Genomic DNA, 25,452 nt, shown 5'->3' on the forward strand with positions numbered 1-25,452 from the left:
CTACCTACCTGGTGGACTGACGCTTTGAGCCTGGAGATCTGAGGAGAAAGAGAGAGACAGAGGAGAAAGAGAAAGAGAGATAGAGAGAAAGGGAGGAGTCAGAGGAAGAGAGAAACAGAGATTAAATCAACATAACATGACCTTTCATGATGTGATGGGGAAGATAGGCTTATCGTTGCTATGGTGCAACAACACCCATGTGTAAACACATTCCCCATCTCTCCTCCACCCTCCTCTCTCCTCCACCCTCCTCTCTCCCCTACCCTCCTCTCTCCTCCACCCTCCTCTCTCCCCTACCCTCCTCTCTCCTCCACCCTCCTCTCTCCCCTACCCTTCTCTCTCCCCTCCCCTCCTCTCTCCCCTCCCCTCCTCTCTCCTCCACCCTCCTCTCTCCCCTACCCTTCTCTCTCCTCCGCAAATCTCTCTATCCCCTCCCCTCCCATACTCTCTACTCTACCCTTCTCTCCTACCCTCCACTCTCCCCTTCCCTCCTTTCTCCCCTCCCATTCTCTCTACACTACCTTCTATCCCCTACCCTCCTCTCTCCTCTACCGTTCTCTCGTATCTCACCCTCCTCTCTCCTCTACCCTTCCCTCTCTTCTACCCTGCTCTCTCCTCTACCCTTCCCTCACTCCTACCCTGCTCTCTCCTCTACCCTTCCCTCTCTCCTACCCTCCTCTCTCCTCTACCCTTCCCTCTCTCCTACCCTCCTCTCTCCTCCACCCTTCCCTCTCTCCTACCCTGCTCTCTCCTCTACCCTTCCCTCTCTCCTACCCTCCTCTCTCCTCTACCCTTCCCTCTCTCCTACCCTCCTCTCTCCTCTACCGTTCTCTCGTATCTACCCTCCTCTCTCCTCTACCCTTCCCTCTCTCCTACCCTCCTCTCTCCTCTACCGTTCTCTCGTATCTACCCTCCTCTCTCCTCTACCCTTCCCTCTCTCCTACCCTCCTCTCTCCTCTACCCTTCCCTCTCTCCTACCCTGCTCTCCCCAACCCTCTTTTCTCCTTCTCAAATCTCTCTCCCCTCCCCTTCTCTCTCACCTATCTTGCTCTATGCCCTCCTTTCCCATCTCCCCCCCTTTCTCTCTCCCCTCCCTTTCTCTCTCCCCTCCCTTTCTCTCTCCCCTCCCTTTCTCTCTCCCCAACCCTCCTCTCTCCCTACCCTCTCTCTTTCTCCTCCTCCTCAAATCTCTCTCCCCACCCCTCCTCTCTCTTCTCATCTCTCTCTCTCTCTCGTTCTCTCTCTCTTCTTGACGTATAGTGTTGGACCTGTTGATCTTGACTCAGCTCACAGACCTCTATCATCTACACCCCTCCCTTCTCCTACTCTAACATAACACCAATATAATATATACTCTCATTCATTTACATAGAGACAGATACAATCAATCATTGACACACTGAATATACAACAGTCAGATGCATGACACCATCACAACTTAACTGACATTAGTGCCTGTCCCCAGATGGACAGTTAGGCTACAGTAAAGTACATTTACAGGTGATCACATCATTGTCCTGCTTTGAGACACATTTTTACTGTCTGCTTCCAGTTGTATGTTATTTTACTAGCCCTGCAAATGGTAACATATCTTACAATATCAAAACATATCTCAGTAACTGTCACAAGTGTCTATCAATATAACAGCCTCCTACCTGTGCTCCACAACAGGATGGTCAGTACCACTGCAGGTATCATATCTGTCTCTAACTGGGGCTCCACTGAGCGAAACAAGTCTACTGTCATGAAGAGTGGACTGAAGAGTGAGAAATACTGCTCGGCTATATGACTTCTATCTCATTACGTCCTAACTTCAATGACGTGAGATAAACTTCTTAGCAACTTATCTTGGATCAGTGGTTGAACACACTACAGCAAACTGAAAAACTCCACAGGAAACTGCTGACAGAGCAGCAACGTTTCACATAGTGTGTCCTATAATATCACCTCTAACTTTCTACTGCTTGAGTTCACCTCTTATAGAATATTGGCTTAATGTTCCAGCACATCAATATAAACAGTACCAGCACCCAAAATGAGTACTGATGAGGTCTCATGTTAGAGCAGGAGAAGGGGGGATGTGGTGTAGAAGCTAGAGGTCTGTTACCCAAGTAAACTCAACAGGCCTGATGCTATATGTCAGGGTCAGGCTGGGCTGGGCCAAGAGAGGAACAGGTTACTGGTTATGATGACATCACTGGTGAGAAGTCAGTGATAAAAAGATGAAGAGGAGAGGAGAGGAGAGGAGAGGAGAGGAGAGGAGAAGAGAGGAGAGGAGAGGAGAGGAGAGGAGAGGAGGTACTGTTTGTCTCCCACCGTTCCACTCAGAGGACTATTCCTTCTGTTATCCACCATATTTAGTACACCTGTCATTTCAGTGAAGGGAAGTGAACAAGTGCACACTTTAGGAGAAAGGAGAGATAATTGGGGCAATGCTTCTTTCTAGTCTACAGTCCTGCGTCTGTGACACCAGATTACCACCTAGTGGCCATAAGAGGAACTGTCCTGTCAGTGTGTTTTTACTGCTGGCTAGGAGTAGTAGTTCTGTCTGTCTGTCTGGGGCCTGGACTCAGGGAGAGAGTGGAGGGGTGAGTAGTAGTTCTGTCTGTCTGTCTGGGGCCTGGACTCAGGGAGAGAGTGGAGGGGTGAGTAGTAGTTCTGTCTGTCTGTCTGTCTGTCTGTCTGTCTGTCTGTCTGTCTGTCTGTCTGTCTGGGGCCTGGACTCAGGGAGAGAGTGGAGGGGTGAGTAGTAGTTCTGTCTGTCTGTCTGTCTGTCTGTCTGTCTGTCTGTCTGTCTGTCTGTCTGTCTGTCTGTCTGGGGCCTGGACTCAGGGAGAGAGTGGAGGGGTGACTAGTAGTTCTGTCTGTCTGTCCGTCTGGGGCCTGGACTCAGGGAGAGAGTGGAGGGGTGAGTAGTAGTTCTGTCTGTCTGTCTGTCTGTCTGTCTGTCTGTCTGTCTGTCTGTCTGTCTGTCTGTCTGTCTGTCTGTCTGTCTGCCTGTCTGTCTGTCTGTCTGTCTGTCTGTCTGTCTGTCTGTCTGTCTGTCTGTCTGTCTGTCTGGGGCCTGGACTCAGGGAGAGAGTGGAGGGGTGACTAGTAGTTCTGTCTGTCTGTCCTTCCGTCCGTCCGTCTGTCCGCCCTGACTTTACAGAGTATTGTGTGTAGATCGTTGACAATTAAATACATTTTAATCCCACTTTGTAACAATCAAATGTGAAGAAATCCAAGGGACTTTCTGTAGGCACTGTAATGTAATTTAAGCAAATGTGATTTTCTTGTTTTTTATTTATTACGTATAGCCAGGGGCTCCAACACTCAGACATAATTGACGAACAAAGCAGTTCAGTTTAATTCCTATTCTAAGATATAATAAGTACATTTTTTTTCATTTAGTCAGGTGACCTTGAATTGCAGGAATTCATTACATTCATGAATTCCAGCAGTCCATTAAATGTACGTTGGTATCTGATAAAGAACATGTTTTTTTATTTATGTTTTGGTTCAGAAAGATGCCAATGGCACACTGAGGTGTATAGAACAGAACAGATAGAAATGCCTTTATTTCAATAGTTATCACCTTCATTAACAAACGGTTGTAGCCAACTCTTTCACATTCGGTGTGTTTGTGACTCTGATGAATCGTTTGATGTACAAAGATTAATGTAAACGATTCAAAACCAGAAGGTATAAAGAAGATGTATTGGACAATTACCTAAAGAGAGTCAAACTGAGCGGAATGCATTATGCATATCTCCTCGCTCTGCAACTTTCCCGTTGTTATGGTGACCATGTTAACGCCACACCAGCCGGTCACGAGTCATGACGGCAGTCAAATTCCACGTGACCATTTAGTCGCTGTAATTAGGATTCTCCAAGCTCTGATTCTGTGGATGGTCATTAGTCACCTTACCAAACTTGCTAACTGCCTGGTACTCAGCACTCTATTGTCCCTCTAATCACTCTGACATCAATGCAAATGTAAGAGAAAATCTAATCAAACACTTCATGGGAGCTGATGTTGTGCAACATTTCCATAGGCTATGCAATTACATGAGAAAACAGAGTGATGGCCTCTACTAAAAAGAGGAGGATCACACCAGCTTTTTATAGACTACTATATTTATATCTCAACTTTCCTAATGTTAACCACATTGCTTGTCTTTACAACAGAAGTATAGCCTACCTGAATGGCCTGATAATAAACCATGGGAAAAGCATCCTCCATTCTCTATTTCAGTGCAGAGATGACGTGTCTTTTTTTCTGCTGCCCCTGTTTCGAGACAGCTGCATCATAATGGTCCATTCCAAATCAAAACAAAATTCACACATTATTCAGTATGTAAAGACAATATTACATCAAGAATAGCCCTATCACTTGTGAGTGATAAATGATCACTTATGAACGATACCCAGCTTAAGGCAAGAAATGCTTTTTTCAAATCCTAGTTGTGCACCGCATGTAGCCTAGCCCATAGGCCTGTATGCTTTGATTTGTATCACAACTAAAGTGGCCAAATAACTTCTCAAAATTAAGCACATTAATCAGTTTTACAGCTAGTGTAGAGGCCAACTGGCATACATACACAGGCATGAGTATCAAGTTTGGGGACGATAACGTTCCCCATAAAAATGCACCTTCATAATAACAGCATTAGATACATAATCACATTTGTGGTCACTTTTGATAATGGTGTTTTCCTGCTAAGGGAACATTCGTGCTTACAGCCTACTACCATGTGTGCATTGCTGCTCTTATAATGTGAAGAACTAGCCTAATAGTTGATCAACATTTTAAGCTAAACGTTCTCACCTGTTGCGTCAGGCTCCTTGATTAAAACAGTTTTTAGGATGCCAGTATTCATTTGGGATCTATCACATCCAGTGGAGGCTACTGAGGGGAGGACGGCTCAATATAATGGCTGGAATGGAATGATATCATATAAACCATGAAACCATGTGATATCAAACAAACCATGAAACCCATGTGATATCATACAAACCATGTGATATCATACAAACCATGTGATATCATACAAACCATGAAACCCATGTGATATCATACAAACCATGTGATATCATACAAACCATGAAACCCATGTGATATCATACAAACCATGTGATATCATACAAACCATGAAACCCATGTGATATCATACAAACCATGAAAACCATGTGATATCACACAAACCATGAAAACCATGTGATATCATACAAACCATGAAAACCATGTGATATCATACATACCATTAAAACCATGTGATATCATATAAACCATGAAACCCATGTGATATCATACAAACCATGAAACCCATGTGATATCATATAAACCATGAAAACCATGTGATATCATACAAACCATGAAACCCATGTGATATCATATAAACCATGAAACCATGTGATATCACACAAACCATGAAACCCATGTGATATCATACAAACCATGAAAGCCATGTGATATCATATAAACCATGAAAACCATGTGATATCATACAAACCATGAAAACCATGTGATATCATACAAACCATGAAACCATGTGATATCATACAAACCATGAAAACCATGTGATATCATACAAACCATGAAAACCATGTGACATCATACAAACCATGAAAACCATTTGATATCATATAAACCATGAAACCCATGTGATATCATACAAACCATGAAAACCATGTGATATCATACAAACCATGAAAACCATGTGATATCATACAAACCATGAAAACCATGTGATATCATACAAACCATGAAACCCATGTGATATCATACAAACCATGAAAACCATGTGATATCATATAAACCATGAAACCCATGTGATATCATACAAACCATGAAAACCATGTGATATCATACAAACCATGTGATATCATACAAACCATGAACACCATGTGAATATCATACAAACCATGAAAACCATGTGATATCATACAAACCATGAAAACCATGTGATATCATACAAACCATGAAAACCATATGATATCATACACACCATGAAAACCATGTGATATCATACAAACCATGAAACCCATGTGATATCATACAAACCATGAAAACCATGTGATATCATACAAACCATGAAAACCATGTGATATCATACAAACCATGAAAACCATGTGAATATCATACAAACCATGAAAACCATGTGATATCATATAAACCATGAAACCATGTGATATCATACAAACCATGAAAACCATGTGATATCATATAAACCATGAAAACCATGTGATATCATACAAACCATGAAAACCATGTGATATCATACAAACCATGAAAACCATGTGATATCATACAAACCATGAAAACCATGTGATATCATACAAACCATGAAAACCATGTGATATCATACAAACCATGAAACCCATGTGATATCATACAAACCATGAAAACCATGTGATATCATACAAACCATGAAAACCATGTGATATCATACAAACCATGAAAACCATGTGATATCATATAAACCATGAAAACCATGTGATATCATATAAACCATGAAAACCATGTGATATCATACAAACCATGAAAACCATGTGATATCATACAAACCATGAAACCCATGTGATATCATACAAACCATGAAACCCATGTGATATCATACAAACCATGAAACCCATGTGATATCATACAAACCATGAAAACCATGTGATATCATACAAACCATGAAAACCATTTGATGTCATACAAACCATGAAACCCATGTGATATCATATAAACCATGAAACCCATGTGATATCATATAAACCATGAAACCCATGTGATATCATATAAACCATGTGATATCATATAAACCATGTGATATCATATAAACCATGTGATATCATACAAACCATGTGATATCATATAAACCATGTGATATCATATAAACCATGTGTTTGATGCCATTCCATTGTTATGAGCTGTCCTCCCCTCAGTAGCCTCCACGAATCGCATCCCACAACTGTCCCAGAATATGTTTGGAATATTTATTCATTGCACAGAATAGAATAGGTTAACTTTTGTACTAAGGGGAATAGTAGATCGACTTTTGCTGTTTGTTAGGCCTACTCATCTTGTAGGCTGACGAAAAGTAAATGTGGACAGTTCTTCCAATATCTTCAATATGCGCCTCGGAATTGGATAAGGACTCGCGCATTTGCGTCCCCAATATGTCTGTCTTCACTTGTAGCCTGTGCGAAAGACCCGATCACGTGATGGAGAGCCATGTGTGTGAGAGGTGCTCAACATGCAGCCGGGGAAGGGAATTATAATTATTATATTCAGCCCACGGGTACAACGGCCACTGGCCGCAAAAGGCCTGGATTTATTTAGTGGGCATTACAGCCACACATACAGTGGGGAGAACAAGTATTTGATACACTGCCGATTTTGAAGGATTTCCTACTTACAAAGCATGTAGAGGTCTGTAATTTTTATCATAGGTACACTTCAACTGTGAGAGACGGAATCTAAAACAAAAATCCAGAAAATCACATTGTATGATTTTAAGTAATTAATTTGCATTTTATTGCGTGACATAAGTATTTGATACATCAGAAAAGCAGAACTTAATATTTGGTACAGAAACCTTTGTTTGCAATTACAAAGATCATACGTTTCCTGTAGTTATTGACCAGGTTTGCACACACTGCAGCAGGGATTTCGGCAGTGTATCAAATACTTGTTCTCCCCACTGTAGGTGTTGCAGCCTGGAAATTCGAAGCAGGAGCAAGTGTTTGTCAAATGGGAATGAGAGACTGATGAAGTGTGTACAGCCTGCATACAAAACTAAGAGCTCATATCTTATCCTTTCTATTTTGTTGAATTGTCTTCTGCATACTATAAAATAATATAAAATAATGCCACTGAATTCTAAGCAAATCTTGTCTGATAAATGAACTAGTGTAGTAGCCCACAGCCATATGGCATAGCCAAATCAGGGCCAGTATGCTATTCCTTTCTTCTGAAATAGACTACATTTTCTTCATATCATGTTTCTTTAGACCTGTCTAAAATAAGTAATGGATTTAGTGTGATGGTGTAGGCTATATTAAATGGATGTATAAGACTTTCTAAAATGTAGATGTTCTCAGTGGCTTGTAGGCTGTGGAAGCCAGGAGATGCTAAGTGTGGCTGTCATAATGTCATGACCGCCACATTTCAAGGTCAATCAAGGATGTGGTTAATAGACATTGGAACATATTACACAGCAAGCCCAGCTTTGGTAAAGCCTTTGAATCCCCCCCAATATACCCTCAAATTGGTTTGTTAAGTAAAGTCAGCTTTGACTGAGAAAAAAGCATTGGATTTCATGTCTATCATTCCTGATGGTAGTGACCCTTGTCACAACTGCATCTACTGTTATGCCATGATCAGAGAGAACTCTCTTATCCATCCCCATTCAGGTGAAAGGATAAAGATTTGAGGTAGAATAACATAACACAACATGTGTTGTATATCTCCTGTAGTGTTCCTGTAACTTGTATTATGTGGGTAAGACCTTACCTTATATGTTCATTGGATTGGTGAAGACATCACAAAGGGGAGGGGATATGGATAAATTACCTCTCCAAAGAGAGACATATTGGATAGAACGCTTGGTCACTCTTGTCCCAGCAGGCCTCAATGAAGAATGCTATTTTTATTTTTATTTTTTGTAATAGGTTCAAAATAGCCCAAACATTTAGGTAATTACTAGAGGTCGACCGATTAATCGGAATGGCCGATGGCCGATTAATTAGGGCCGATTTCAAGTTTTCATAACAATCGGAAATCGGTATTTTTGGGCACCGATTTGGCCGTTTTATATATATTTTTTTTACACCTTTATTTAACCAGGCAAGTCAGTTAAGAACACATTCTTATTTTCAATGACGGCCTAGGAACGGTGGGTTAACTGCCTTGTTCACGGGCAGAACGACAGATTTTTACCTTGTCAGCTCGGGGATTCAATATTGCAACCTTACAGTTAACTAGTCCAACGCTCCAACCACCTGCCTCTCATTGCACTTCACGAGGAGCCTGCCTGTTACGCGAATGCAGTAAGAAGCCAAGGTAAGTTGCTAGCTAACATTAAACTTATCTTATAAAAAACAATCAATCAATCATAATCACTAGTTAACTACACATGGTTGAGGATATTACTAGTTTATCTAGCGTGTCCTGCGTTGCATATAATCGATGCGGTGCGTATCGTTGCTCCAACGTGTACCTAACCATAAACATCAATGCCTTTCTTAAAATCAATACACAAGTATATATTTTTAAACCTGCATATTTAGTTAATATTGCCTGCTAACATGAATTTCTTTTAACTAGGTAAATTGTGTCACTTCTCTTGCAACAGAGTCAGGGTATATGCAGCAGTTTGGGCCGCCTGGCTCGTTGCGAACTGTGTGAAGACTATTTCTTCCTAACAAAGAAAGCCAACTTCGCCAAACGGGGGATGATTTTACAAAAGCGCATTTGCGAAAAAAGCACAATCGTTGCACAACTGTACCTAACCATAAACACCAATGCCTTTCTTAAAATCAATACACAAAAGTATATTTTTAAACCTGCATATTCAGGTGAAATTGTGTCACTTCTCTTGCGTTCATTGCACGCAGAGTCAGGGTATATGCAACAGTTTGGGCCGCCTGGCTCGTTGCGAACTAATTTTCCAGAATTTAACGTAATTATGACATAACATTGAAGGTTGTACAATGTAACAACAATATTTAGACTTATGGATGCCACCTGTTAGATAAAATACGGAACGGTTCCGTATTTCACTGAAATATTAAACATTTTGTTTTCGGAATGATAGATTCCGGATTCTACCATATTAATGACCAAAGGCTCGTATTTCTGTGTGTTATTATGTTAGAATTAAGTCTATGATTTGATGTTTGATAGAGCAGTCTGACTGAGCGATGGTAGGCACCAGCAGGCTCGTAAGCATTCACCCCAGAGCCACAGTAAGATATTCCATTTCTACTACCCACATCTCACCTCTAGGGGGCAGCAGACTTCACCCCGGAGCCACAGTAAGACATTCAATTTCCACTACGCACATCCGACCTCTAGGGGGCAGCAGACTTCACCCCAGAGCCACAGTAAGACATTCCATTTCCACTACCCACATCTCACCTCTAGGGGGCAGCAGACTTCACCCCGGAGACACAGTAAGACATTCCATTTCCACTACTGACATCCCACCTCTAGGGGGCAGCAGACTTCAAACCGGAGCCACATCAAGACATTCCATTTCCACTACTGACATCTCACCTCTAGGGGGCAGCAGAATTCACCCCAGAGCCACAGTAAGACATTCCATTTCCACTACCCACATCTCACCTCTAGGGGGCAGCAGACTTCACCCCGGAGCCACAGTAAGACATTCCATTTCCACTACCCACATCTCACCTCTAGGGGGCAGCAGACTTCACCCCAGAGCCACAGTAAGACATACCATTTCCATACTACCCACATCTCACCTCTAGGGGGCAGCAGACTTCACACCGGAGCCACAGCAAGACATTCCATTTCCACTACCCACATCTCACCTCTAGGGGGCAGCAGACTTCGCCACAGTAAGACATTCCATTTCCACTACCCGCATATCACCTCTATGGGGCAGCAGACTTCCCCCCGGAGCAACAGCAAGACATTCCATTTCGCCTACCCACATCCCACCTCTAGGGGACAGAAGACTTCACCCCAGTGCCACAGCAAGACATTCCATTTCCACTACCCACATCTCACCTCTAGGGGGCAGCAGACTTCACCCCAGAGCTACAGTAAGACATTCCATTTCCACTACCCACATCTCACCTCTAGGGGGCAGCAGATTTCACCCTAGAGCAACAGTAAGACATTCTATTTCCACTACCCACATCTCACCTCTAGGGGACAGCAGACTTCACACCGGAGCCACAGGGCCCTATTCCCTATATTGTGAACTACTAGTGACCAGAGCTCTATTCCCTTGGTTGTGATGGGGAAACTAAGCTCTCTATCGAAAAATCGAAAAATAGGTTAATCACTCGAGGATTTCATCATACACTAGTGACACCTGCTGGTCAAAATAATTTATAACAGACAAATTATTATAGATGACTTAGACACGCCGTAGCTCGTGCACAGGGTCGCCTTGTCTTCTACCAAAACCAACACCAAACCAATCAGGTGGTTGTTCGATGATACAAAGCTTTGGACGCCATTGACGTGCTTCTGATAAAGCGAAAAAAGCATTGGCATACTGCTGCGAAATAAACTTCTTAGCGATTTCGACGCATGCCTCGGAGCTTCTCTGATATCAAAGTTAACATCACTACTTTGTGTCTTGCTTTCTGTCTTTCAGTTTGGTGGGTGTTTCATTTAGTTTGGTCCTCATAGTGGGTCCTCATAGTGGGCCCTCATAGTGGGACCTCATAGTGGGTCCTCATAGTGGGTCCTCATAGTGGACCCTCATAGTGGGCCCTCATAGTGGGTCCTCATAGTGGGTCCTCATACTGGGCCCTCATACTGGGCCCTCATAGTGGTTCCTCATACTGGGCCCTCATACTGGGCCCTCATAGTGGACCCTCATACTGGGCCCTCATTGTGGGTCCTCATAGTGGGCCCTCATAGTGGGCCCTCATGGTGGGTTCTCATAGTGGGCCCTCATAGTGGGTCCTCATAGTGGGCCCTCATAGTGGGTCCTCATAGTGGGCCCTCATGGTGGGCCCTCATAGTGGACCCTCATACTGGGCCCTCATTGTGGGTCCTCATAGTGGGCCCTCATAGTGGACCCTCTGGGCCCTCATTGTGGGTCCTCATAGTGGGCCCTCATAGTGGGCCCTCATGGTGGGCCCTCATGGTGGGCTCTCATAGTGGACCCTCATGGTGGGCCCTCATAGTGGGCCCTCATACTGGGCCCTCATTGTGGGTCCTCATGGTGGGCCCTCATAGTGGGTCCTCATGGTGGGCCCTCATAGTGGCTTCTCATAGTGGGCCCTCATAGTGGGTCCTCATGGTGGGCCCTCATAGTGGGTCCTCATAGTGGGCCCTCATGGTGGGCCCTCATAGTGGACCCTCATACTGGGCCCTCATAGTGGGTCCTCATAGTGGGCCCTCATAGTGGACCCTCATACTGGGCCCTCATTGTGGGTCCTCATAGTGGGCCCTCATACTGGGCCCTCATGGTGGGCCCTCATGGTGGGTCCTCATAGTGGGCCCTCATAGTGGGCCCTCATACTGGGCCCTCATTGTGGGTCCTCATGGTGGGCCCTCATAGTGGGTCCTCATGGTGGTCCCTCATAGTGGGCCCTCATAGTGGGTCCTCATAGTGGGTCCTCATACTGGGCCCTCATACTGGGCCCTCATAGTGGTTCCTCATACTGGGCCCTCATACTGGGCCCTCATAGTGGACCCTCATACTGGGCCCTCATTGTGGGTCCTCATAGTGGGCCCTCATAGTGGGCCCTCATGGTGGGTTCTCATAGTGGGCCCTCATAGTGGGTCCTCATAGTGGGCCCTCATAGTGGGTCCTCATAGTGGGCCCTCATGGTGGGCCCTCATAGTGGACCCTCATACTGGGCCCTCATTGTGGGTCCTCATAGTGGGCCCTCATAGTGGACCCTCATACTGGGCCCTCATTGTGGGTCCTCATAGTGGGCCCTCATAGTGGGCCCTCATGGTGGGCCCTCATGGTGGGCTCTCATAGTGGACCCTCATGGTGGGCCCTCATAGTGGGCCCTCATACTGGGCCCTTATTGTGGGTCCTTATGGTGGGCCCTCATAGTGGGTCCTCATGGTGGGCCCTCATAGTGGCTTCTCATAGTGGGCCCTCATAGTGGGTCCTCATGGTGGGCCCTCATAGTGGGTCCTCATAGTGGGCCCTCATGGTGGGCCCTCATAGTGGACCCTCATACTGGGCCCTCATAGTGGGTCCTCATAGTGGGCCCTCATAGTGGACCCTCATACTGGGCCCTCATTGTGGGTCCTCATAGTGGGCCCTCATACTGGGCCCTCATGGTGGGCCCTCATGGTGGGTCCTCATAGTGGGCCCTCATAGTGGGCCCTCATACTGGGCCCTCATTGTGGGTCCTCATGGTGGGCCCTCATAGTGGGTCCTCATGGTGGTCCCTCATAGTGGGCCCTCATAGTGGGTCCTCATAGTGGGCCCTCATAGTGGGCCCTCATAGTGGGCCCTCATAGTGGGTCCTCATAGTGGGTCCTCATAGTGGGTCCTCATGGTGGGCCCTCATGGTGAGCCCTCATAGTGGGTCCTCATAGTGGGTCCTCATGGTGGGCCCTCATACTGGGCCCTCATAGTGGGTCCTCATGGTGGTCCCTCATACTGGGCCCTCATAGTGGGCCCTCATTGTGGTTCCTCATACTGGGCCCTCAAAGTGGGCCCTCATAGTGGGTCCTCATAGTGGGCCCTCATAGTGGGCCCTCATAGTGGGTCCTCATAGTGGGCCCTCATAGTGGGCCCTCATAGTGGGTCCTCATAGTGGGCCCTCATAGTGGGCCCTCATAGTGGGTCCTCATAGTGGGCCCTCATAGTGGGCCCTCATAGTGGGCCCTCATTGTGGTTCCTCATAGTGGGCCCTCATAGTGGGCCCTCATAGTGGGCCCTCATAGTGGGCCCTCATACTGGGCCCTCATAGTGGGCCCTCATAGTGGGCCCTCATAGTGGGCCCTCATGGTGGGCCCTCATAGTGGGCCCTCATAGTGGGCCCTCATAGTGGGCCCTCATAGTGGGCCCTCATGGTGGGCCCTCATGGTGGGTCCTCATGGTGGGCCCTCATAGTGGGCCCTCATGGTGGGCCCTCATGGTGGGCCCTCATAGTGGGTCCTCATAGTGGGCCCTCATGGTGGGCCCTCATGGTGGGCTCTCATAGTGGACCCTCATGGTGGGCCCTCATAGTGGGCCCTCATACTGGGTCCTCATAGTGGGTCCTCATAGTGGGTCCTCATAGTGGGCCCTCATGGTGGGCCCTCATGGTGGGCTCTCATAGTGGACCCTCATGGTGGGCCCTCATAGTGGGCCCTCATACTGGGCCCTCATTGTGGGTCCTCATGGTGGGCCCTCATAGTGGGTCCTCATGGTGGGCCCTCATAGTGGGTTCTCATAGTGGGCCCTCATAGTGGGTCCTCATGGTGGGCCCTCATAGTGGGTCCTCATAGTGGGCCCTCATGGTGGGCCCTCATAGTGGACCCTCATACTGGGCCCTCATTGTGGGTCCTCATGGTGGGCCCTCATAGTGGACCCTCATACTGGGCCCTCATTGTGTGTCCTCATAGTGGGCCCTCATACTGGGCCCTCATGGTGGGCCCTCATGGTGGGTCCTCATAGTGGGCCCTCATAGTGGGCCCTCATACTGGGCCCTCATTGTGGGTCCTCATGGTGGGCCCTCATAGTGGGTCCTCATGGTGGTCCCTCATAGTGGGCCCTCATAGTGGGTCCTCATAGTGGGCCCTCATAGTGGGCCCTCATAGTGGTCCCTCATAGTGGGTCCTCATAGTGGGTCCTCATGGTGGGCCCTCATGGTGGGTCCTCATGGTGGGCCCTCATAGTGAGCCCTCATAGTGGGTCCTCATAGTGGGTCCTCATGGTGGGCCCTCATACTGGGCCCTCATAGTGGGCCCTCATGGTGGGTCCTCATAGTGGGCCCTCATAGTGGGCCCTTATAGTGGGCCCTCATGGTGGGCCCTCATGGTGGGCTCTCATAGTGGACCCTCATGGTGGGCCCTCATAGTGGGCCCTCATACTGGGCCCTCATTGTGGGTCCTCATGGTGGGCCCTCATAGTGGGTCCTCATGGTGGGCCCTCATAGTGGCTTCTCATAGTGGGCCCTCATAGTGGGTCCTCATGGTGGGCCCTCATAGTGGGTCCTCATAGTGGGCCCTCATGGTGGGCCCTCATAGTGGACCCTCATACTGGGCCCTCATAGTGGGTCCTCATAGTGGGCCCTCATAGTGGACCCTCATACTGGGCCCTCATCGTGGGTCCTCATAGTGGGCCCTCATACTGGGCCCTCATGGTGGGCCCTCATGGTGGGTCCTCATAGTGGGCCCTCATAGTGGGCCCTCATACTGGGCCCTCATTGTGGGTCCTCATGGTGGGCCCTCATAGTGGGTCCTCATGGTGGTCCCTCATAGTGGGCCCTCATAGTGGGTCCTCATAGTGGGTCCTCATACTGGGCCCTCATACTGGGCCCTCATAGTGGTTCCTCATGGTGGGCCCTCATACTGGGCTCTCATAGTGGACCCTCATACTGGGCCCTCATTGTGGGTCCTCATAGTGGGCCCTCATAGTGGGCCCTCATGGTGGGTTCTCATAGTGGGCCCTCATAGTGGGTCCTCATAGTGGGCCCTCATAGTGGGTCCTCATAGTGGGCCCTCATGGTGGGCCCTCATAGTGGACCCTCATACTGGGCCCTCATTGTGGGTCCTCATAGTGGGCCCTCATAGTGGACCCTCATACTGGGCCCTCATTGTGGGTCCTCATAGTGGGCCCTCATAGTGGGCCCTCATGGTGGGCCCTCATGGTGGGCTCTCATAGTGGACCCTCATGGTGGGCCCTCATAGTGGGCCCTCATACTGGGCCCTCATTGTGGGTCCTCATGGTGGGCCCTCATAGTGGGTCCTCATGGTGGGCCCTCATAGTGGCTTCTCATAGTGGGCCCTCATAGTGGGTCCTCATGGTGGGCCCTCATAGTGGGTCCTCATAGTGGGCCCTCATGGTGGGCCCTCATAGTGGACCCTCATACTGGGCCCTCATAGTGGGTCCTCATAGTGGGCCCTCATAGTGGACCCTCATACTGGGCCCTCATTGTGGGTCCTCATAGTGGGCCCTCATACTGGGCCCTCATGGTGGGCCCTCATGGTGGGTCCTCATAGTGGGCCCTCATAGTGGGCCCTCATACTGGGCCCTCATTGTGGGTCCTCATGGTGGGCCCTCATAGTGGGTCCTCATGGTGGTCCCTCATAGTGGGCCCTCATAGTGGGTCCTCATAGTGGGCCCTCATAGTGGGCCCTCATAGTGGGCCCTCATAGTGGGTCCTCATAGTGGGTCCTCATGGTGGGCCCTCATGGTGGGCCCTCATAGTGAGCCCTCATAGTGGGTCCTCATAGTGGGTCCTCATGGTGGGCCCTCATACTGGGCCCTCATAGTGGGTCCTCATGGTGGTCCCTCATACTGGGCCCTCATAGTGGGCCCTCATTGTGGTTCCTCATACTGGGCCCTCAAAGTGGGCCCTCATAGTGGGTCCTCATAGTGGGCCCTCATAGTGGGCCCTCATAGTGGGTCCTCATAGTGGGCCCTCATAGTGGGCCCTCATAGTGGGTCCTCATAGTGGGCCCTCATAGTGGGCCCTCATAGTGGGTCCTCATAGTGGGCCCTCATGGTGGGCCCTCATAGTGGACCCTCATACTGGGCCCTCATTGTGGGTCCTCATAGTGGGCCCTCATAGTGGACCCTCATACTGGGCCCTCATTGTGGGTCCTCATAGTGGGCCCTCATAGTGGGCCCTCATGGTGGGCCCTCATGGTGGGCCCTCATGGTGGGCTCTCATAGTGGACCCTCATGGTGGGCCCTCATAGTGGGCCCTCATACTGGGCCCTTATTGTGGGTCCTCATGGTGGGCCCTCATAGTGGGTCCTCATGGTGGGCCCTCATAGTGGCTTCTCATAGTGGGCCCTCATAGTGGGTCCTCATGGTGGGCCCTCATAGTGGGTCCTCATAGTGGGCCCTCATGGTGGGCCCTCATAGTGGACCCTCATACTGGGCCCTCATAGTGGGTCCTCATAGTGGGCCCTCATAGTGGACCCTCATACTGGGCCCTCATTGTGGGTCCTCATAGTGGGCCCTCATACTGGGCCCTCATGGTGGGCCCTCATGGTGGGTCCTCATAGTGGGCCCTCATAGTGGGCCCTCATACTGGGCCCTCATTGTGGGTCCTCATGGTGGGCCCTCATAGTGGGTCCTCATGGTGGTCCCTCATAGTGGGCCCTCATAGTGGGTCCTCATAGTGGGCCCTCATAGTGGGCCCTCATAGTGGGCCCTCATAGTGGGTCCTCATAGTGGGTCCTCATGGTGGGCCCTCATGGTGAGCCCTCATAGTGGGTCCTCATAGTGGGTCCTCATGGTGGGCCCTCATACTGGGCCCTCATAGTGGGTCCTCATGGTGGTCCCTCATACTGGGCCCTCATAGTGGGCCCTCATTGTGGTTCCTCATACTGGGCCCTCAAAGTGGGCCCTCATAGTGGGTCCTCATAGTGGGCCCTCATAGTGGGCCCTCATAGTGGGTCCTCATAGTGGGCCCTCATAGTGGGCCCTCATAGTGGGTCCTCATAGTGGGCCCTCATAGTGGGCCCTCATAGTGGGTCCTCATAGTGGGCCCTCATAGTGGGCCCTCATAGTGGGCCCTCATAGTGGGCCCTCATTGTGGTTCCTCATAGTGGGCCCTCATAGTGGGCCCTCATAGTGGGCCCTCATAGTGGGCCCTCATACTGGGCCCTCATAGTGGGCCCTCATAGTGGGCCCTCATAGTGGGCCCTCATGGTGGGCCCTCATAGTGGGCCCTCATAGTGGGCCCTCATAGTGGGCCCTCATAGTGGGCCCTCATGGTGGGCCCTCATGTTGGGTCCTCATGGTGGGCCCTCATAGTGGGCCCTCATGGTGGGCCCTCATGGTGGGCCCTCATAGTGGGTCCTCATAGTGGGCCCTCATGGTGGGCCCTCATGGTGGGCTCTCATAGTGGACCCTCATGGTGGGCCCTCATAGTGGGCCCTCATACTGGGTCCTCATAGTGGGTCCTCATAGTGGGTCCTCATAGTGGGCCCTCATGGTGGGCCCTCATGGTGGGCTCTCATAGTGGACCCTCATGGTGGGCCCTCATAGTGGGCCCTCATACTGGGCCCTCATTGTGGGTCCTCATGGTGGGCCCTCATAGTGGGTCCTCATGGTGGGCCCTCATAGTGGGTTCTCATAGTGGGCCCTCATAGTGGGTCCTCATGGTGGGCCCTCATAGTGGGTCCTCATAGTGGGCCCTCATGGTGGGCCCTCATAGTGGACCCTCATACTGGGCCCTCATTGTGGGTCCTCATGGTGGGCCCTCATAGTGGACCCTCATACTGGGCCCTCATTGTGTGTCCTCATAGTGGGCCCTCATACTGGGCCCTCATGGTGGGCCCTCATGGTGGGTCCTCATAGTGGGCCCTCATAGTGGGCCCTCATACTGGGCCCTCATTGTGGGTCCTCATGGTGGGCCCTCATAGTGGGTCCTCATGGTGGTCCCTCATAGTGGGCCCTCATAGTGGGTCCTCATAGTGGGCCCTCATAGTGGGCCCTCATAGTGGTCCCTCATAGTGGGTCCTCATAGTGGGTCCTCATGGTGGGCCCTCATGGTGGGTCCTCATGGTGGGCCCTCATAGTGAGCCCTCATAGTGGGTCCTCATAGTGGGTCCTCATGGTGGGCCCTCATACTGGGCCCTCATAGTGGGCCCTCATGGTGGGTCCTCATAGTGGGCCCTCATAGTGGGCCCTTATAGTGGGCCCTCATGGTGGGCCCTCATGGTGGGCTCTCATAGTGGACCCTCATGGTGGGCCCTCATAGTGGGCCCTCATACTGGGCCCTCATTGTGGGTCCTCATGGTGGGCCCTCATAGTGGGTCCTCATGGTGGGCCCTCATAGTGGCTTCTCATAGTGGGCCCTCATAGTGGGTCCTCATGGTGGGCCCTCATAGTGGGTCCTCATAGTGGGCCCTCATGGTGGGCCCTCATAGTGGACCCTCATACTGGGCCCTCATAGTGGGTCCTCATAGTGGGCCCTCATAGTGGACCCTCATACTGGGCCCTCATTGTGGGTCCTCATAGTGGGCCCTCATACTGGGCCCTCATGGTGGGCCCTCATGGTGGGTCCTCATAGTGGGCCCTCATAGTGGGCCCTCATACTGGGCCCTCATTGTGGGTCCTCATGGTGGGCCCTCATAGTGGGTCCTCATGGTGGTCCCTCATAGTGGGCCCTCATAGTGGGTCCTCATAGTGGGTCCTCATACTGGGCCCTCATACTGGGCCCTCATAGTGGTTCCTCATACTGGGCCCTCATACTGGGCTCTCATAGTGGACCCTCATACTGGGCCCTCATTGTGGGTCCTCATAGTGGGCCCTCATAGTGGGCCCTCATGGTGGGTTCTCATAGTGGGCCCTCATAGTGGGTCCTCATAGTGGGCCCTCATAGTGGGTCCTCATAGTGGGCCCTCATGGTGGGCCCTCATAGTGGACCCTCATACTGGGCCCTCATGGTGGGTCCTCATAGTGGGCCCTCATAGTGGACCCTCATACTGGGCCCTCATTGTGGGTCCTCATAGTGGGCCCTCATAGTGGGCCCTCATGGTGGGCCCTCATGGTGGGCTCTCATAGTGGACCCTCATGGTGGGCCCTCATAGTGGGCCCTCATACTGGGCCCTCATTGTGGGTCCTCATGGTGGGCCCTCATAGTGGGTCCTCATGGTGGGCCCTCATAGTGGCTTCTCATAGTGGGCCCTCATAGTGGGTCCTCATGGTGGGCCCTCATAGTGGGTCCTCATAGTGGGCCCTCATGGTGGGCCCTCATAGTGGACCCTCATACTGGGCCCTCATAGTGGGTCCTCATAGTGGGCCCTCATAGTGGACCCTCATACTGGGCCCTCATTGTGGGTCCTCATAGTGGGCCCTCATACTGGGCCCTCATGGTGGGCCCTCATGGTGGGTCCTCATAGTGGGCCCTCATAGTGGGCCCTCATACTGGGCCCTCATTGTGGGTCCTCATGGTGGGCCCTCATAGTGGGTCCTCATGGTGGTCCCTCATAGTGGGCCCTCATAGTGGGTCCTCATAGTGGGCCCTCATAGTGGGCCCTCATAGTGGGCCCTCATAGTGGGTCCTCATAGTGGGTCCTCATGGTGGGCCCTCATGGTGGGCCCTCATAGTGAGCCCTCATAGTGGGTCCTCATAGTGGGTCCTCATGGTGGGCCCTCATACTGGGCCCTCATAGTGGGTCCTCATGGTGGTCCCTCATACTGGGCCCTCATAGTGGGCCCTCATTGTGGTTCCTCATACTGGGCCCTCAAAGTGGGCCCTCATAGTGGGTCCTCATAGTGGGCCCTCATTGTGGGCCCTCATAGTGGGTCCTCATAGTGGGCCCTCATAGTGGGCCCTCATAGTGGGTCCTCATAGTGGGCCCTCATAGTGGGCCCTCATAGTGGGTCCTCATAGTGGGCCCTCCTAGTGGGCCCTCATAGTGGGCCCTCATAGTGGGTTCTCATAGTGGGCCCTCATAGTGGGCCCTCATAGTGGGCCCTCATTGTGGTTCCTCATAGTGGGCCCTCATAGTGGGCCCTCATAGTGGGCCCTCATAGTGGGCCCTCATAGTGGGCCCTCATAGTGGGCCCTCATAGTGGGCCCTCATAGTGGGTCCTCATAGTGGGTCCTCATAGTGGGCCCTCATGGTGGGCCCTCATGGTGGGCTCTCATAGTGGACCCTCATGGTGGGCCCTCATAGTGGGCCCTCATACTGGGCCCTCATTGTGGGTCCTCATGGTGGGCCCTCATAGTGGGTCCTCATGGTGGGCCCTCATAGTGGGTTCTCATAGTGGGCCCTCATAGTGGGTCCTCATGGTGGGCCCTCATAGTGGGTCCTCATAGTGGGCCCTCATGGTGGGCCCTCATAGTGGACCCTCATACTGGGCCCTCATTGTGGGTCCTCATGGTGGGCCCTCATAGTGGACCCTCATACTGGGCCCTCATTGTGTGTCCTCATAGTGGGCCCTCATACTGGGCCCTCATGGTGGGCCCTCATGGTGGGTCCTCATAGTGGGCCCTCATAGTGGGCCCTCATACTGGGCCCTCATTGTGGGTCCTCATGGTGGGCCCTCATAGTGGGTCCTCATGGTGGTCCCTCATAGTGGGCCCTCATAGTGGGTCCTCATAGTGGGCCCTCATAGTGGGCCCTCATAGTGGTCCCTCATAGTGGGTCCTCATAGTGGGTCCTCATGGTGGGCCCTCATGGTGGGTCCTCATGGTGGGCCCTCATAGTGAGCCCTCATAGTGGGTCCTCATAGTGGGTCCTCATGGTGGGCCCTCATACTGGGCCCTCATAGTGGGCCCTCATAGTGGGCCCTTATAGTGGGCCCTCATGGTGGGCCCTCATGGTGGGCTCTCATAGTGGACCCTCATGGTGGGCCCTCATAGTGGGCCCTCATACTGGGCCCTCATTGTGGGTCCTCATGGTGGGCCCTCATAGTGGGTCCTCATGGTGGGCCCTCATAGTGGCTTCTCATAGTGGGCCCTCATAGTGGGTCCTCATGGTGGGCCCTCATAGTGGGTCCTCATAGTGGGCCCTCATGGTGGGCCCTCATAGTGGACCCTCATACTGGGCCCTCATAGTGGGTCCTCATAGTGGGCCCTCATAGTGGACCCTCATACTGGGCCCTCATTGTGGGTCCTCATAGTGGGCCCTCATACTGGGCCCTCATGGTGGGCCCTCATGGTGGGTCCTCATAGTGGGCCCTCATAGTGGGCCCTCATTGTGGGTCCTCATGGTGGGCCCTCATAGTGGGCCCTCATGGTGGGCCCTCATGGTGGGCCCTCATAGTGGGCCCTCATAATGGGTCCTCATAGTGGGCCCTCATAGTGGGCCCTCATCGTGGGTCCTCATAGTGGGCCCTCATGGTGGGTCCTTATGGTGGGCCCTCATAGTGGGCCCTCATAGTGGGTCCTCATAGTGGGCCCTCATAGTGGGTCCTCATGGTGGGCCCTCATACTGGGCCCTCATGGTGGGTCCTCATAGTGGGCCCTCATAGTGGGCCCTCATGGTGGGCCCTCATAGTGGTTCCTCATACTGGGCCCTCATAGTGGGTCCTCATAGTGGATCCTCATAGTGGGTCCTCGTTGTGGGTCCTCATAGTGGGCCCTCATTGTGGGTCCTCATAGTGGGCCCTCATAGTGGGTCCTCATAGTGGGCCCTCATGGTGGGCCCTCATAGTGGGTCCTCATAGTGGGTCCTCATAGTGGGTCCTCATAGTGGGCCCTCATGGTGGGCCCTCATGGTGGGCTCTCATAGTGGACCCTCATGGTGGGCCCTCATAGTGGGCCCTCATACTGGGCCCTCATTGTGGGTCCTCATGGTGGGCCCTCATGGTGGGTCCTCATGGTGGGCCCTCATAGTGGGCCCTCATGGTGGGCCCTCATGGTGGTTCCTCATACTGGGCCCTCATAGTGGGTCCTCATAGTGGATCCTCATAGTGGGTCCTCGTTGTGGGTCCTCATAGTGGGCCCTCATTGTGGGTCCTCATAGTGGGCCCTCATAGTGGGTCCTCATAGTGGGCCCTCATGGTGGGCCCTCATAGTGGGTCCTCATAGTGGGTCCTCATAGTGGGTCCTGATAGTGGGCCCTCATGGTGGGCCCTCATGGTGGGCTCTCATAGTGGACCCTCATGGTGGGCCCTCATAGTGGGCCCTCATACTGGGTCCTCATAGTGGGTCCTCATAGTGGGTCCTCATAGTGGGCCCTCATGGTGGGCCCTCATGGTGGGCTCTCATAGTGGACCCTCATGGTGGGCCCTCATAGTGGGCCCTCATACTGGGCCCTCATTGTGGGTCCTCATGGTGGGCCCTCATAGTGGGTCCTCATGGTGGGCCCTCATAGTGGGTTCTCATAGTGGGCCCTCATAGTGGGTCCTCATGGTGGGCCCTCATAGTGGGTCCTCATAGTGGGCCCTCATGGTGGGCCCTCATAGTGGACCCTCATACTGGGCCCTCATTGTGGGTCCTCATAGTGGGCCCTCATAGTGGACCCTCATACTGGGCCCTCATTGTGTGTCCTCATAGTGGGCCCTCATACTGGGCCCTCATGGTGGGCCCTCATGGTGGGTCCTCATAGTGGGCCCTCATAGTGGGCCCTCATACTGGGCCCTCATTGTGGGTCCTCATGGTGGGCCCTCATAGTGGGTCCTCATGGTGGTCCCTCATAGTGGGCCCTCATAGTGGGTCCTCATAGTGGGCCCTCATAGTGGGCCCTCATAGTGGTCCCTCATAGTGGGTCCTCATAGTGGGTCCTCATGGTGGGCCCTCATGGTGGGTCCTCATGGTGGGCCCTCATAGTGAGCCCTCATAGTGGGTCCTCATAGTGGGTCCTCATGGTGGGCCCTCATACTGGGCCCTCATAGTGGGCCCTCATGGTGGGTCCTCATAGTGGGCCCTCATAGTGGGCCCTTATAGTGGGTCCTCATGGTGGGCCCTCATACTGGGCCCTCATGGTGGGTCCTCATAGTGGGCCCTCATAGTGGGCCCTCATGGTGGGTCCTCATAGTGGGTCCTCATTGTGGGTCCTCATTGTGGGTCCTCATAGTGGGTCCTCATAGTGGGCCCTCATGGTGGGCCCTCATGGTGGGTCCTCATAGTGGGCCCTCATAGTGGGCCCTTATAGTGGGTCCTCATGGTGGGCCCTCATACTGGGCCCTCATGGTGGGTCCTCATAGTGGGCCCTCATAGTGGGCCCTCATGGTGGGTCCTCATAGTGGGTCCTCATTGTGGGTCCTCATTGTGGGTCCTCATAGTGGGTCCTCATAGTGGGCCCTCATGGTGGGCCCTCATGGTGGGGGTCTTTTAGGTCCCAGTTGTTGTTCGTCAACTTGAGTGTATTTCAGAACCCCTCCTAGAACCTCATCTGTTAGTGACTCTTCGTTACTTCCCCATTCTGTTATAGGAACATCTGTTAGTGACTCTTCATTACTTCCCCATTCTGTTATAGGAACATTTTTGGTTTCTTGTCTGGGAACGTACCAAAACAGGAGGTTAAATGACGCCACAGATGAGCAAATATTCCAACGTAACTCTGTTTTCATGTTCGATATCAACCGGGATCATAATGTCTGTTAGCACAGAGACTTGTTGTTCAATATTCAAATAAACCTGTTAGCAACCCGTACAAAACGTCACGTGATATTCTTAAAGCAACAGCATTCAATACTCAACTTTCTTCATCCTTAAAGCTTGATAATCCAAGCTTGATAATGAGTTGGTGATTTGAATCAGCTGTCTATTCCTAGGTCAAAACCAATAATGGGCCCCCCTTTGGCTCCCCAGGACCAGGATGAAGAAACCCTGCAGTCAATTGAATTAAAAAACACATTACTGGACAAAAACAAAGAGGACTGGGTTCAATTGAGTTCAACTCAAGAACTGCCGGTAAACACGTCATGGCCCTGATCCAACCAGTTCCCATCACCATGACTGTCTGGGTGCGTCCCCAATGGAGCCCTATTCCCTATATAAGTCACTGTTTCTAGAAGTAGTGTACTATGGAGGGAATAGAGTGCCATTTAGGACACAGACTCAGTTTACTTAACTTGACCCTGTTCCTGCTCCCCACTCACTCCTCCCTCTCAGTTAACTTAACTTGACCCTGTTCCTGCTCCCCACTCACTCCTCCCTCTCAGTTAACTTAACTTGACCCTGTTCCTGCTCCCCACTCACTCCTCCCTCTCAGTTAAACAAATAGAGACGTCCGTTCACTATCAGTTCGTTGGTAAACACCACCATGAGTGTCCTCAGCTACGTGTCCAGAAATACATATTCAGGACTTCGTTATTCCTCCTCCTCAGACCCCTCCCCTTATCCTGGACCACTCCTTGGTCTGAACTGGTTTTGATCATGTGTGTCGTCCCAGTGATTGAGAAGTGAACAGGAGTTGTTTTAACCCATAGATCCTAATGAAATGTGGGATGATTCATTAAGTGGGAAGCATCCGAGGAGGAGGAGTGAGGAGGAGGAGTGAGGCTTGACTAGGTTAGTGTTGCAACATGACTAGGGGGGTGAATTCTGAATCAGTGTGGATTTAAGGTTAAGCAATATTCAGACCCCCAGTTCCATTAGCAAGCTGTGATTGTGATATGAAGATGCAGAAGTCTGTCTCTGTCGGTCCTCTGCTGTTGCTCCTCTGTCTGTCTGGGGTAGGGGTCACCAAAGGTCAAGGGGTAGAGGTCACCGAAGCTGTACAGTTCAGGATGGAAAACGAGGTGGTCAAAACACAGTGGTGGGCCGTCAGGGCCTGCAAGGCCTTCTCTGCTGGCCTAAACATCATCAGAATATAATTTTTTTTTTAAATATATTTTCCCACAAATATGTATTAAATTATTCCCCAGAGTAAGAGTTATACTCTTCATTTCATAGCTTTCCTCTTGGTTGCACTGCTTCCAGCCCCAGGTTGAGATTTGGAGGGCTGGTCTTTATGTTAGATCTTTTATCCAATCATATTCAGCCATCATGTGTTGCCAGGGGTCTAAAATCTGCTCTCAGGCCTTCAGAATCAACAGTGCGGGCGCTTGTAGCTTAAAGTGAATGGAAATTAAAATTTTGTGTCAACCAATCAGCTTTAGAGTTGGCTATTGTACGCCTGCTGGCTGGCTCCAGTGTTACACAGGAGCCAGCTAGCAGGCGTAGGGCGTCCACGTCTTTTGA

The 25,452-nt window shown here is 50.9% G+C and overlaps 2 protein-coding genes across 6 annotated transcripts in view; both read left to right on the top strand.

The window, feature by feature from the left end:
• LOC139579781 (scavenger receptor cysteine-rich type 1 protein M130-like) overlaps positions 1-25,452 on the top strand; it is a 524,366-nt gene that overhangs the window by 360,622 nt on the left and 138,292 nt on the right. The gene's annotated exons all lie outside the window — the stretch shown is intronic.
• LOC139577729 (complement C1q-like protein 2) overlaps positions 24,662-25,452 on the top strand; it is a 29,733-nt gene continuing 28,942 nt past the window's right edge. For 2 of the 5 annotated variants that reach the window (XM_071404917.1, XM_071404918.1), the window contains exon 1: positions 24,664-25,013. In XM_071404917.1, the coding sequence (XP_071261018.1) occupies positions 24,885-25,013 (129 nt within the window). In that variant the 5' untranslated portion in view covers positions 24,664-24,884. Of the gene's footprint in view, positions 25,014-25,452 lie in introns of all 5 variants that reach the window. The other 3 variants (XM_071404916.1, XM_071404915.1, XM_071404913.1) reach the window with 3 other exon arrangements.

Source organism: Salvelinus alpinus, chromosome 6 (genome assembly GCF_045679555.1).
Source record: "Salvelinus alpinus chromosome 6, SLU_Salpinus.1, whole genome shotgun sequence".
Classification (NCBI taxonomy): Eukaryota; Metazoa; Chordata; class Actinopteri; order Salmoniformes; family Salmonidae; genus Salvelinus; species Salvelinus alpinus.